At 54.4% G+C, this 14,991-nt stretch overlaps 1 protein-coding gene across 1 annotated transcript; it reads left to right on the top strand.

Annotated features, from left to right (window-relative positions):
* Positions 1-3,209: 3,209 nt before the first annotated feature.
* On the top strand, positions 3,210-13,014 carry VSIG10L2 (V-set and immunoglobulin domain containing 10 like 2). Its single transcript, XM_065881622.1, is given in 15 exon segments — positions 3,210-3,300; positions 6,058-6,519; positions 6,779-7,042; positions 8,144-8,253; positions 8,473-8,572; positions 8,937-9,178; positions 9,940-9,955; positions 10,543-10,592; positions 10,594-10,841; positions 11,268-11,375; positions 11,377-11,533; positions 12,225-12,348; positions 12,462-12,636; positions 12,725-12,777; positions 12,917-13,014. Coding segments are annotated over 15 exon segments (2,298 nt in total).
* The last annotated feature ends 1,977 nt before the right edge of the window (positions 13,015-14,991 follow it).

The following is a 14,991-nucleotide window of genomic DNA, read 5'->3' as shown; positions in this document are numbered from 1 at the left end:
CCCACGTGGACACACATGGTAAAGCCATTTATTTCCAGGGTCATCTTCTTCCTCTGCTCCAGCCCAGCTGTCCCCATCCTTCCACATTCTGCTCTTCCCAAGGCCTGGGGGTTCAGAATCAGGACTGCAGGTTGGCTCAGAGAAGCAGAGATGTGAGTGCAAGACAGGAAGAGGCCAGGAATGAGAATCCCCTGGCCCCGAGTTTAACAAGGGTCACAGTCTGGCGCGATGCTGCCCATAGCGCTGCGGAGGTTCCTGGAAAGGGAGGCAGTGGCCGGAAACCTGGACAGTTGCTGCAGCCACAGCTCTCCCTCGTCCAAGGATCGGGGAGCCCCACGGAGATGCTGCGTCCTCTCAGAGTGCTGAGTTCTGTCCAGCGTTGCTCATGGGCCTGGGTGAGGGCCCAGCAAAGCAGTGGAGTCAACATGCCCTGGTACATGGTGGCCAGGAAACAAATGTTTACTGGACTGATAAACAAAACCCTAACAGTACGTAACTGAGAAAGATTTTGAGTCTTCTTGTCAGAGAGAAGGAACTTAGCGGTTCCACGGACCCCTGGTCAGCTCAGAGGTGACACAGCTTCAGGTGGGTGGGGACAGAATGGAAGAGGCCCAAAGGTGGGGAGCCAAGTGGGGCGTGGGGAATGAAGCCGTCGGGGGAAAGAGAGGAGAGAATTTGAGCGCATTCGCGAAATGTGGACAGCAGTGCTGTCTCCTGAAGGGTGGAAAACACATGGCACATCCATCACACGCCTGGCGATGGTTGGGAGCTCAGATTACCACCCAGGTAGAGGAGAGGAGGGCTGGACATGCTGTTTCAAATATTGGATGACTTTCATTTGGAAGAGGGATTTGAATCGTTTTGCAAAGTTTCATGGGAGGAACTCAACCCCTAGAATAGATGTGTCAGAAAAGCAGATTCCAGTTCAACCTAAACACAAGAGGGCGAGAACGAGCGTTGACTGAACGTGCACTGTGGACCGTGGGCTTACGAGGTGCTGGATGTGTGTGGCTGCATCCTCGCTCTCCAATACCCTGAAGAGGTCGTTATTATCATGCTCGTTTTAAAGATGAGGACGATGAGGCTCAGAGCAGGTGCGTTGCTTGCCCAAGGTCGTCCTGCTAGTACACTGCCCACTTAATGTTGGTCAAGGGGAGAGGCTGAAGGGCACATGTCCCGAAGGCTGCGGTGGGGACTCCTGTGCTGCGAGGGAGGTCCCACTGACCCACTCGGAGCCTTCCGCCTGGTTCCCTAAAACTTCAGCTCAAACTAGTCAAGAGTCTGGGTCCTCAAGCACGTCCTCATGCCTCCTCTTTTCTAAGTTTAGTTGAGAGACCCCTGCAGGCTGACCCCTCATTGCTCCTGACTCACACTATCTATCTCCTCTCCCTCCCTCCGGAATCTCCGGAAGCAATGAATGTGGGTGCTGATGGGAGCCCTTGGAACCAGGTGGGCTGTGGATGGAGGCCCCACCGTGAGGGTGGAGCTCATAGGGCCTGAGCAGGAGTGGGAGATGAGAAGCTGGGACCAAAACCTGAGAGCCTGCAGCTCTATCTGCTCCAGGGACTCGGCACTGAGCACGCCCAGGGCAAAGCATGGTAGGTTATGCTGGCTTAGCTAACGCTCCTTGGGAAAGAAAGGAGGGGAGAAAGGGAGGCGCCAACCGTATACAGCACAGTGCCCTGCTCTTCACTGATGCAAGATTCCACGGTGATGAAGAGGCAACGCTGTGTTCTGAGCACTGAACTCTTCTGTCTCTCAACGGTGAAGGACCGGGACTTCCCTCGTGGCGCAGTGGTTAATAATCCTCCTGCCAATACAGGGGGCACGGGTTCGATCCCTGGTCTGGGAGGATTCCACATACCGCGGAGCAACTAAGCCCGTGCACCACAACTACTGAGCCTGCGCTCTAGAGCCCGCGAGCCACAACTACTGAGCCCGTGTGCCCAGAGCCCATGCTCCACAACAGGAGAAGCCACCGCAACGAGAAGCCCACACACCGCAACGAAGAGTAGCCTCCGCTCGCCGCAACTAGAGAAAGCCTGTGAGCAGCAATGAAGACCCAATGCAGCCAAAAATAAATAAATATTTAATAAATAAATACATTAATTAAAAAAAAAGTGAAGGACCCCCTCAGCTCGTCTCTCCGGGGCCCTGAGCTCTGCCATTCCAGTCATGCCTCCTCTTCCCTTCCAGACAGGCTGCAGATCCTGGCCTGGCAGAGCCAGGTGAACTGTATGTGCCAGCTTCGCTGGGCCATGGGGGGTCGGGGGTGGGCTGGGGGCTCAGATATTCGGTCAAACGTTATTCTGGGTGTGTCTGGGAGGGTGTTTCTTGATGAGATGAAGATTTGCATCAGTAAAATGTTCCCCCTCCCACGCACGTGGGCCTCGTCCCATCAGCTGAAGGCCTGGATAGAACAAAAAGTTGACCTTCCCCCAAATAAGAGGGAACTGCTCCTGCCTGAGCACGTGGAGCTGAGGCATCTGTCTCTTCTCGCCCTTGGACTCGAACTGAAACAGCAGCAGTTCATGGGTGTCAAGCCTGCCAGTCTCTGAACTGGAACCTACATCCTCGGCTCTCTCCCCTGGGCTCCAGCTTGCTGACTGCAGACCCTGGGACTTGCCAGGCCCCGTAATCACCTGAGCCAATTCCTTACAATAAGTCTCTTTCTATACACACACATCCTATTGGTTCCGTTTCTCTGGAGAATCTGGACAAGTAACCTCCTTCCCCGACTCTGCCTTCCAGGGTCCCCCATGAGACACAGCGGGTTCAACAGCAGCTCCCAAGTCTTCTGTGATCCTGGGAGAAACAGAAGAGAAAAGGTAGAGAGGCTGGGGGAGAAAAGGTAGAGAGGCTGATTCCACAAGCAGAACAGGTTAACTGCAGGGCCAGCACAAACCCTCGTTACAAGCCAGAGTCTCCTTTAAAGTTTTCCTGATTAACCCTGCCTGAATTCTCACGTTTCCTCTGGACACAGGGCCTGCTGCCCACCCTGAGGTGGACGACAGTGCCAGATCACCATTCTTTGCTCCCTGAAGAACGTCTAACAGGGTTCTGATGCTTTCCCAGTTAGGGTGGGGGGATCAGAATGAGGGGGGATATAGTCAATAGGGTAGGGCAAATAGGGTAGTGCCATCCCCACTAGGTAGGACCCTGACCCCCAGGGACATCTGCCATTCTGCTCAAAGCTGAGTTAGGACGGCATGGGGGCTGAAGACCCTGTGGAGGGCGTGGAGGAAACTTGGCCGTGGGCTGTGAGAGTGGGACAGCTGGCTGTCCATTGTCCTAGGGCAAGTGAGAGGCCGAGAGCACACGGCGAGCTTCTCTGGGCCCAGGAGGAGCCTGCCTGGCATCAGCTCTGACAGCTCCTGTCCCAGCTGAGCCCTGAGGAACCTGACACCGGACATCAGAGCTCATCTCACTGGGGTCCAGGAATCTCACCCTCCCCCCAACCCCTCCATCAGATAATGGAAAACTCTGATCTCATCTCAGGCTGTCACTCAAAGACAGCTACGGCAGCAGGACATGCTGAGAGCAAGAGGGAGAGAGAGAGAGTGCTGGGATTCAGAGAGCCCTGGACAGCAGGAAAGCTGGTCTCCATTCCAGCCCCAGGGCCCTGACTTTGCAGGCCACATCTAGCTAGGAGCTTGGGAAGCTGGTGCACCGACTCTGTGCTGGGCACTATTCGTGGTGTGTGTGTGTGTGTGTGTGTGTGTGTGTGTGTGAATTTTATCAAGCATATGGAATAGTATATTTTAAAAAAGAAGGTACAGCTTGTAAACTGTAACCCCTACCCAAGACAAGAAATAGAACATTATGAGAGCCCAAGAAGCCCCCCAATGCTAGTGTGAGTTTTTTGTTTAATATTCACAATAATCTTTACACGAAAGGAGGTACTATTATCCCCATTAATCTGTGCAGAAACTAGAGCTCAGAGAGGCTCAGAAATGTCCTAAAGTTTCAGGGATCATCAGCCAAATTCAAACTGTTTGAGTCCAGAGCTCCTGGCAACACTCCACCGGTTTCTCCCCACGAAACCTGAGCAAAACATGAGAGGGGTCAAAGGGCATTTAAAGGCGTGTCTGCACCTCCTGATCTCCATGGTCTGGAGGGCTGCACACGGGGGTCCTGCACTGGGCAGGTGGTTGGACTTGATGAGGTTGGGGCCTTTTTCACCTCCATGCTCGGCGTTTTAATTTCATAATATCATTAAAATCAAAGTTCAGAGAGCACAGGGTCCTCCCCCAGGTCTGCCCCAGCCTGGTCCCGCCCTGCACCACTCTGCATTATGGATGGAGTGAATCATCTGGTAAACAATTCACCTGTAATTGGGACAGTGAGTGTAACAGGAGATCAGGGGTGGAGGTCTCGGGAGGGCCCAGGTGGGCAACCTGAGCCAGACCCCCCATTCTTCCAGGGCTGGGCTTCCAGGGAGCCCAAGAGCCAGGCAGGAACCTCGAAGGGGCAGCCACCCAAGGAGACGGGGCCATGGTGGGTCAGAGGGTCCTGAGCTGACCACTTAGCCTCCTGCAGCGGGCACCCCTCTGCCTGCTGCATCCAGGGCCCTCAGGTGAGTGATGCTCGGGCCACTTCTTGCCGGTGGGTAGGCAGGGCCAGGGCACAGAGAGCACTCTGCTTTACCTTAAGAAGCCATAAGAGCTTATGCTGAGGGCCGCTGTCAGGGAGTAAGCATGGCGTGACGTGGTCAGATCTGGGTTTCAGAAAGTTCCCTCCAAAGCTGACAGTATTCATGGAGCTGGGAACAGTGGGAAGACATTTGCAATAGTCTAGGTGGGAGATGCTGGTAGCGTGGGCCAAAGCAGTGTCCGTGAGGTTGGAAAGAACCAGTTTCTGGGTTAACTGTCTTTCTTCTTTTTTTTTTTTAGCTGTGCCCTGGGGCATGTGGGATCTTAGGTCCCCGACCAGGAATCGAACCCGCGTTCCCTGCAGTGGTAGCTCAGAGTCTTAAGCGCTGAACCGCCAGGTAAGTTGCTACATGTCTTTCTTCTTGATCAGTTGAACATCGGAATCTTGCCTTTGATCCCTTGCCTCCAACTCCATGCTGGTCTCCTCTGCTTCTCTCTCTGGGGAAGCTGCGGGGACAGCGGCGGGGAGAATCTGAAGTTGGGAGTTAGACCAGGGCTCCAATCCCAGCTCCTCCACCTACTGTGTGGCTTTAGACGAAGTGATTTCATGTTTCAGAGTCTGGAGGGATGTCATTGTCATTACAGTTAAGATCAGTAGGTGATGCAGGGGAAGAGTCCAGGGCAGGGCACGGCACAGGGGGGCACTCAGTCCACGGAAGCTAGTGCGAATGAGCCCTGTGGCTCGGTTGTCCTCCGACGCACTTATTTTCTTAAGTTTGCTGAGGCTCTTTACAGTATGCTGACCACAAGGGACAGAAGGACAGGGTGCTCAGGCAGGTCCTGGGGTTCCATGCTGGGCCCCGAGCAGGAAAGAACGCCTGCTGGCCTGCCTTACCCATGATGACTGTTTACTGCCTGACTCCCTGGGAGACTGGAAGCCCCATGAGGGCGGGGATGAGTGGCTCATTTGTCACTGTAGCCTGTGCCTGGCCTGGAGCACGTGCTCCGTGATTAACAGTTGACGAGTGGATGCTCGATGCGTGCTGACGGCAGGCTGGAGTCGTCTTCCTTTTGCTGCAGTGGGTCTGGAATCCCCCTGGGATCCTTACTCAGCGATCTCTGGGGCCTGAACTGCCGGCGGCCACGTACATCTCCTGAGTCTCGGGAGTCATTGTCTGGCTGATCATCAGATCGACTCCTGGATGCTTGTTAAAATACAGATTCCTGGGCCCTGACCCCTCCCCTCCAACCCAGGGGATTCTGACTCAGTAGTCTGGGATGAAGCCCAGGAATCTATATTTTTATCAAGCTTTCCAAAAGGTCTGATGGGAACCTCTGCTCCAGTGTCCCACCCCACCCACTTCTACAGCACAGCCTGACAGGAAGCTCCGTGGGCTCCCTCAGAAACCGTCTCTTGTCCACCAACTCCAAAAGGGCTTATGCTGCCTTGTCAAACCCTGCGCAGCCAGCCCGCCCTGCAGACCGGTAACAGAGATTCTGGGCGATGACGGGGAGCAGGGGACCCCAGAACTGCCCAGACAGCCTGCATTGCCTCTGTCTCCAGGGCAGCCCCAGGCGACCCCAGGACTACCAGAGGAGGCCCCCTCCACCCAAGGAGGGCAGGGAGGCTCCGTGGAGCTGGCCTGTGGCTCCCGGTCTGCCCCCCTAGCGGTCTTCTGGAGCTTCGCCCCCTTGGGCCCACTGATTCCGCAGCTCGTGGCCGTCACCAGCAGAGCGGAGTCTAAGGTGGAGGCCAGGGCATTGGCTCTGGGGGCCGTGAGTGAGTCTACAGAACAGAAGCCTGGTGCTGGGGGAGCTGGGAAGGGGGCCCACGGCCACCTCCTGTGCCAGGCCCTACACGAGGCCGGAGGCCAGCTCCACACCACCTACCCCTCCCTTGCTCTGGCCGCGCTGGCTGAGGGGCTTGGCCAGGGACCCAGGCTGGCTTGAGCTGCATTGCATGCTGCTTTGCATCTACTTGCATGTGTTTCCCATTGTGTTCTGCTGGGCTTGGGTTCTACTGGGCCCTCCTCCAGGCAGTGGGGAAGCCTGGGATCATGAAGAAGGGATGCTCAGGGCCCGGTGGGTAGGCCAAACCCTGCCAGCAAGCCCTGGGCTGCTGGACACAGCTGGGCAGGACCCGGGTCTGTGATAACAAACACAGGGCCTCTCCTTCCTTTGGCCAGTGTCCGTATCGAAGCCTCAGGTGCAGTTGAGCGACCTGGCCCCAGTGGAGGGGACCTCCGTGGTGGCCACACGTGCAGTGTGGGAGGTCACAGAGCCCGTGGCCTTTGCCTGGGAGCATCAGGCACCCGAGGCCCTGGTGGGGGTCACGAAGCATCTGATCCAGCTGGACCCCGTCAATCGGACACACCTGGGCCGGTACATGTGCCCTGCCCACAACACCGTCAACTGGCTGAGCAGTGATGGAGCCTTCCTGGATATCATCTGTGAGTCAGAATGGTCTTGGGGGAGGGGTCAGGGCTTGCACCCACCTACCCACCTGGGCTTGGCTTCTTGACACACATCAGGGCCCCTAGGAGTACCCTAGCCCTCCAAGAGGCTCCAGTAGGCAGGAGCTCAAGGCATTGTACCCATTGGTGCCAAACATGGCTCTAGTACAAGGGTTTTCACCTTTTCAAGGTCATGGGGCCCTCTTACCAGGAAAAGGTGCATACGTTCATAGTCACAATTTTACCCATAATTTCAGGGGTGGCTCAGAAAGTCTACCTTTGATCGGCTGAACCCTGAAGAAACAGGGAGGGGGCCACAGTGGGAAGAGAGGGTGACAATTTGGTGCTAAGTCTGAGGCGCTGAAGTTAGAAATCAGAAGCTTCTGTTGAAAGCAAGCACGCACAGCAAACAAAGGATTACTTTTCAGAAGACATAAAGATTTCCAAAACAACCAGTGAGGAAGAAGCAGCAATCCGTACAAAAGTGGACAAAAGACTAGAATAGTTATTTCTGTGAAGAGGAGAACACACGAAGCTAATTAACTTCTAAAAATATTTTCAAAAAAATTTTTTAATTTAAAAATGAAATCAGTGGTTCATGTGAAAGATGAAGATTAACATAGTCTAGAGCTGCACTGTCCAGTAGGGTAGCCACTTGCATGACTTTGATCATCTGGGATGTGGCTGAACCTAACTGAGATGTGCTCTGAGTATAAAATGTACACTAGATTTGGAAGACTTAATCTAATATATATATATATGGGCTCATCAATACTTTTTATATTGATTGTACCTTGAAACCATAATATTCTGCATGTGTTTGGTTAAACCAAAAATATTATTAAAATTGTTAAAACCTATTGGTGTTTTTTTGCTTGGTTGGGTTTGGTTATTTTTCCTTTTTGAGGTTTGGAAATTTTAACACATCTGTGGCACGCGTCTACCTATTGGACAGTGCTGGTCTAGAGGATTTAAGGAGCTAGGGCTCTGCCTAACAATGTCCACTAAGGATGGTGGTCTGTGCAAACTGTGAACTGAGGACTGTGGAGGAGACAGGTGAGCAGTTCTTGGGAAAGAGGTAGGAGCAGAAGGAAGCAGGCAATGTCGCCTGGAGTCACGCAGCCACCCAGCTCCCCAGCAGCAGGGTCCTCACCTGCACGAGCCGGCACCCAGCCCCGGCTCTGCCTGCCCTCTGCGGATCACGCCGTGTGAGTGTACGCAGGAAACAGCAGGGCTCTGCCATTCTAGGCAGAGGAGTGGGCAGGGGCCAGACCAGTGGGACCCTGGGATCCGGGGAGGGACCCCAGACCACAAGCTCCAGGACTTGCCGTGTAATGAGGAGGTGACAGCACTTGCTCAGTCCCCACCTCCCAGCTTTTCTCTCCTCTCCAGCCCTGGTCTCCACCCACATTGTGCCCTGTCCTCAGTCTGGGCTTAGAGCCCTGCGACACCCTCCTTACCGTCTCCCAGCCTCCAGGGAGGCGCTCATCGACCTGACCCTCTACTTCTACCACTCTATTATTGCATGTTGGTCTTGAAATATGCCTTTGGCTTTCTCTCTGCCTTGGAAACTCCTACCCGTCTACCACGACCAAGTTTACATGTCATCCTGTCTTCAAAGTCCTCCTCCCTGAAGCCCCAGAGAGTTTGTCTTTCTACCTGTACTCTAGCACTCATCAGATTGTATTGCAATTGTTTGCTTAGCATCTGTTCCCACTATTTCCCTGGCACGTGGTCGGCCCTCAATAAATGGCGAATGAATGAATGATCGAGCGACTGTGTACATGGAGGAATGAGCGAGTGAAACAGTAAATGAAGGAGGGAAGGATGGGTAGGCCTGCCGGCCATTCCTCCTCCTGTAGGGCCATGCCGAGCCGTGTTCCCTACCTAGGGCAGCCCCTCTGGAGCCCCACCTGCTGGACCATGGCCACGATCAGAGACCAGTTCATCACGCTGAGCTGTGAGCGGCCTGGAACCCCCTGCTGTGCCGAGCTGGTCTGATGGACGGCAGCCGACCTCGGCACCGGCAGCCGCTCCTCGCTGGCCGTCCACCTCCTCCAGGCCCAGGACGACCTGGCTGGCAGAGAATTCACGTGCCTGGGCACTCACCCACTCACCCGACGCCCTCGGCCGGCTCCAGCTAGGTGAGTGGGGGCTGGAGACTCGGTTCTGGGGCGGGGTGGGAGCAGCAGCCCTTTGGAATCAGGATGAGGGGCTCTGGGGGACAGCTGTGCTGGAATGCAAAGTAAGTGAAGACACTGTGTCACCTCACCTCCCAGGGACTCAAAGTTTTTGATCCATACAGTCAGGGGGCTTGGTCTAGGTCTGTATTGTCCAATAAAAATATAATGTGAGCCATATATATATATAAAATTTAAAAATTTCTAGTAGCCACACTTAAAAAAGTAAAAAGAAACAGTGAAACGTTTTATTTAGCTTGACATATCCAATATGTTATCATTTCCACATGTAATGATAAAATTATTAATGAGATATTTTACATTCTTTTTTTTTTCTTGCTGTCTTCAAAATCTGGTGTGTGTATTTATAGTGACAGCACATCTCAACGTGGACTGGCCACATTTCAAGTGCTAAATAGGCACATGTGTGTTTGGAGGGGGGGAGCCATTACTGGACAGCACCATCTAGACCATGAGGGATTCTGTCACCCTCATTTGCATCAATTTGCATGAGAGGTGCCTGACTATATCCTTGACTTGCATTAATGTTTCAGGTGCCAGAGGTCTCTCTCTGCCTCTCCCACCCCCTCTATTCGTTTTTGGTCTGATTTCTTCCTCTGTCTTCGTCTGGCCCTGGCACTCCTATTTATTGCCAACTCAAGAAAAAAAGAATTAAATATCGAAGTAAAAATTTCAGAAAAGCAAAAGCAGCAGAGCTGTCACATAGAACAATTGTCACAAAATGATTCATGTCTTGGTCTCCAAACGTTGGGTGACTAGCATGTTTTCAGGGAGGTCCACCGCTCAAAATATTTCCTTCCCTTCTTACTCAGTCTCGGGACTGGAAATTCCATCATAGGAGATTCACGGACACCTGAAACCCTGGGTCTCTAGGAGTCAGGCCATAAAAACTGAGCACCTGCTATGGGTCCGGTCCTGTGCCCTGGTGGAGAGGTTGTGGGCCTTTACGGGGAAGGAGGCCCTTTGCCATGTGCTAGGAGGAGGTGCTTAATGCAGCGGTGAATAGGGCAGGGGCCCCACCTGTAGGAGCTGCTCTGTGGTCGGGTGGGGGAGGAGCATCGAGGAACACAGCTGCTATCAGTAAAGCCTGGAGCAGATGGTGACAGGAATTCGGCATAGAATGAGAGCCTGTAAGAGGAGGCAGACCGGGCCGTGACAGGCTTCACTGTCAACCCCACAGGCCCCGTCTCCTCTGTGCCCCACCATCCCCTCCACGGCCGGCCAGCACCTCACCTCCAAGCCTCTCCACTAGCCCAGACACAGGGGGCACCTTCTAGCTTACCCTCTCTGTCCCTGTGGAAGCCCCACAGCTGGCAGTGGCTGAGCCCTGGGTGTCAGCGCTGGAGGGGGGGAGACGCCTGGCTGGGATGTGCCCTCCTCGGGGGCACGCCACCTGCCCAGCTCCTCTGGCTGGGATCCCAGCAACGGCAGGTGGAGCCAGGCACTTCGGGGTTCATGCTGCACCCTGAGGGTGCCCAGCTGCGCCTGAGTGTCCGGGGTGCGCACCCAGCACGCCACAGTGGCACCTGCCAGTGCAAGGCCCGAAATGCCTTGGGCTACAGCAGTCGGAGCATCCCGCTGTAGGTGCTGAGTGAGTGAGGGGTGGCGTGTGTGTGGAGAGGGGGATGGGGAACCTCCAGCCATTGCCCTTAAGGTGGAAAGGCACAGGGATTCCCTGCTCCAAAACTTGGAGGCGTTATCTTTCTCAGACACAGGGCCTCAAAGAGCACAAGCCCCACGTGAACGTGAATCTGATGCACTCGAGTTCAGGCAAACGGGACGCCACGCAGTCAGAGTAATCTCCTGTCCCTCCATTTATAGAGGAGGAAATTGAGGGCGGTGTGTAAGTCTAGGGTAACACAGACTAAAACTACACGGAAGTGGTCAACGCCACAACCCCGATCTGCACGTCACCAGCTTTTCTCACCAAAACCGTAATAAGTATGCGCGCGCGCGCACATGGTTGTTGGTAGGTGCGCACGCGCCTGCGTGTGTCCCCACCCTCGCCCCGGGATATCCAGCTACCCCCAACGTCACCTCACCGTCAGCCGCCTGACCTACGGGAGACGCCAGAGCGAGGTGCAGCTGCCATGGGCCGTCCGAGGCCCAGGGGCACGCAGAGCATCTCTTTCCTGGGGCTTGGGAGACCGCAGCTGGTGACATCGAGCCGGAGAGCAGTGGCCGGCGGCCGGGGGGCTTGGACCCGGAGGTCCTCTATGCCTTCCACGTCCTGGCTCTGAATGACCGCACAGCTGGATACCCCTCTGAGGTGAAGACACCAGGTGCCGTAAGGCTAGCGCCGTGGAGCAACCCAGGTTTGCTCCACCGAACCGAACTCGGGGGCATCTTCCTGTCCCCATGGCATCCCCGACTCTGTCCCTTCGCTTCCTTCCTCCTGAGTCCCTCCACCCCCAGCCTCTGTCCTCTTCTGCACCCTCCCCTCAGGTGACCCCCACTGCTGTCTCTCCCCTCCGTCCCCTCCCGGGGAGGTTCTGGAGGCCCAGGCCTAGGGGTGGGAGCCACAGTCGGCTTGAATCAGAAGAAATAGGAAAAGGGGAGGTGCAGGTGCTGGTGATTAAATAAGGATGGGGGCCCGACTCTGCGCCTCAGTCTCACCTCCTGGGACAGAGGTGGGCTCTTGGCTTCCTGCTGCTCTTTCTCCACGCTGGGAATTCCTTGCGTTAAGGCATCCTTTCCTTCAGCCCCAGGCTGCCGAGATAACTGGCCTGCTGCCTCCCGTGCCAGATGTAGGGGACTTGGCTGGGGACTCAAAACCTCAAGAATACAGGCACGCAGAGCATCTCTTTCCTGGGGAGAGAGCTGGTCTCCAGATTCTCTGTGTCGAGGCTTGCTCTTGATGACCCACCTCAGGTGGAGGGGGAACCGGATGAGCAGGGCACAGCCTGCTTGGTACCCTATAAGCCACTGTTGCCAAGATCAGCAGCGGCTCTAAACCTATCCCGTGCAACCCCGCCTAGCGGACCACCCCCTTCAGCGCCTATCCTGCAGTGCTGGATGCGGCAGGAACAGGAATGGTAGTGGCAACGGTGACCTCTCTGCTGGTGTTCCAGTATGCTGCCCGGCACCTGGACACCTTCCCCTGTGAGTGGGAAGCTCAAGGGCAGGGTTGCTTGACCCTGTAAGGTGGCCCCATAAGATATAGTCTCCCCTGGGCAAGGAATCTAGGCTCTTCCTTAGTTGTGACCTCTCCCCAGTGCTAGATGTCCATCAGGACTCCAACCCCCAACCTCGGGCATCTAGGGCCACCCCCTTCTGGGTTCCTGAGTGTCAGGGAAGGGAGGGTTATTCTCCCAACACCTGTGCTGGTTGCTCAAGAAACGCACCTCTTCCCTTTCTTCCTACCGGCCTTGGGCGGTTGCCTGTTCCCAGGTGAGTATGGAAGCCCAGTCATTCTGGAGGTCAGGAAGGCTGGGAGAGTGTAATTGCCACTAACTTGACTCTCACACTTCACCCTCAGGGAGCAAAGTCACCAATATCAGGGTTCAAGGGGTGGCCCCGAGGCAATGACAGGTAAGCTCGATTTCATCCCCAAAGCCAGGAAACAGTCCTGAGTTTCACGCGTGATGCTCAGTCTCTCTTGTCCTCTGGGAACAATCTGGGGCACCCCCAGGGCATCTCTCTCTCCTTTGCTTGTGTCTGTTCTTTGTAGGCACTGAACCACCACCCACCACCCCAGGTTCGCATCCTGCACAACAATCCCCGGGGGCTCCAGTAAACGTCACCATCACAGTGACTGCCAAACCATGAGGCCTCAAGGGGAAGGTGCCAACACGCTTAGGGGAGAAGGTGGGGACGGGAACATCCCCCTCGGTCATACTGAGTGTTAAAGCCAAGGTAGCTAAGACCCCAGCTACCCCTTCCCACTGAATATCCGGCTTTTACAACCAGCACGAGGCTCAACTGCAGGGCCTCTAAGTGACTTGATTATGAGACAAGTCCTGGCCCAGCTTGTGGAAGACAGAGGTGGAAAGACGAGGAAGACACACGACTGGGGAGAAGACGAACCGGCTGTCCGAGGGCAAGTGAGAACCACGGTGCCGGGACCAGTGTCTGGTGCCGTAGGAGCAAGCTGCCTGCTTCCACACCAAGTCCGTGAACTGAGAAATCCCTCGATAAATCACACGTGATGCTCTCACCAGTGGAGGATTATTCCGATTGCAGCTCCCACAGGGAAAGGCTGACCTGGCTTCAGCTGGGCTCCAGGTTTCCCTACTGGGAGGAAACTAGGGGATGGGAAGCAAGATCTGCAGGCATGTGTGCCCTTCATTCAACTCTAGCAAGAGATGTACTCGTCTAGTTCTTTCCACATCCCAAGTTCCTTCCCCAAGAACACGAGCTTCTACTGTAGGACCAGCTGAATCAGGGCTGGTAGCAGAGCCAGGTGCCCAGGGCCTTTGTCTCCCTTTCACCTTTCATGTAGGAATAGCACCGAGCCTGTCGTGGGCAAAGGGCCTCACAGTTGCTAGACCCTGGAGTCCGTGCCAACGAGACGGGACAGGGTTCTTGCCACCAGGCTTGGGGAGCTGGCTGAGGGGGGACCCGGCCAAGCCAAAGTCACACTTTGTCAGCCGCCAGCATGACTCACTGACTCCAAGCGTGCGTGTCTGACATCTGGGTGAAACACAAATGCGTGCTTGTTCCACTGCCTGGAAGAGTCAGCAGAGCTGCCTCCGCAGGGGACTCAGATGAGAAGAAACAGCGAGAGAGCCAAGGGATCATCCTGCCAGGAATCAGGAAAGTGGCGCCCGAGAGGAGACGGAAAACTGACAGAAACTAAGTTCTCCTTAGGTTCTCACAGATTCAGACTTCATTAGACGAGGGGTTTCGAGTTCCCTCACAGCTCTCAGGACGGGGGCTGAGGTTCAAGGAAGGCTCTTTTAAATCTGGGGAATACAACAGAACAAGGCGGCCCCACCCCGTGCAAAAGTCCCTCTCGGCTTTCTGGTCTAGGCAGCTCAGACACTGAGTTTTTCAGGGCAGTAAAGCAAAGCTGCTTCTTGAGACTACGTTTCTACCCTGGGGTTCACCGGGACATAGGTAAACGGTAAAAATAGGTGAGGTCTCAGAAGGGACCCCTCTTCCTCACTCTCCTGCTGCTTCTCTCCTAATTCTTGCTTCCTTCCAAAGAAATACTGAGCTCCCCAAAGGGAGTCTTCCTGCTTCGACAGAGCTCCTTGGTGCACGTATTTTCCCAGCCTCCCATAAAATACCTGTCCTGGGTCTTTTTCCTTTGAGGCCTGGATCTCTGCAGTCAGAACAGAATGGATTAACTCACTGGGCTCTGGGATGCGCATAGGGGATTTTCAGGGGAGGACAGGGGTCCAAAAAATGTCAGAGTGAGATGTACACCCACCCCAATCACAGGCTATAAGCAGCTTTACGCAAACAGGGAGCAATCAGAGGATCCCCATCTTCACGTGCTACTCTACATGAAAGCAGCATTCTCTTTTAATATAAAATCAAATCAACAAAATAAAACCTGTCAAAGCTACATCATTTAAAATAGGTACAATTTCAAACATTACCACTTTAAGGAAAATAAAACATATTTTTCAATATGATACAAAAACATGCATCTTAAAAGTCATTGCTTTAAAAGAGAGCAACACAGATGAAATTCAGTTATAAAGTTAATTTCTTGGCAGTACTGTAGCTGGAATGAGATTTGCATCGCAATCAGTAAGGATGTATTGGCCCTTGAGGACTCACTCAACAAAAACCAAA

Source organism: Phocoena phocoena, chromosome 8, assembly GCF_963924675.1.
Source record: "Phocoena phocoena chromosome 8, mPhoPho1.1, whole genome shotgun sequence".
Taxonomy (NCBI): Eukaryota; Metazoa; Chordata; class Mammalia; order Artiodactyla; family Phocoenidae; genus Phocoena; species Phocoena phocoena.
This window is presented reverse-complemented; position numbering and strand designations above follow the sequence as displayed.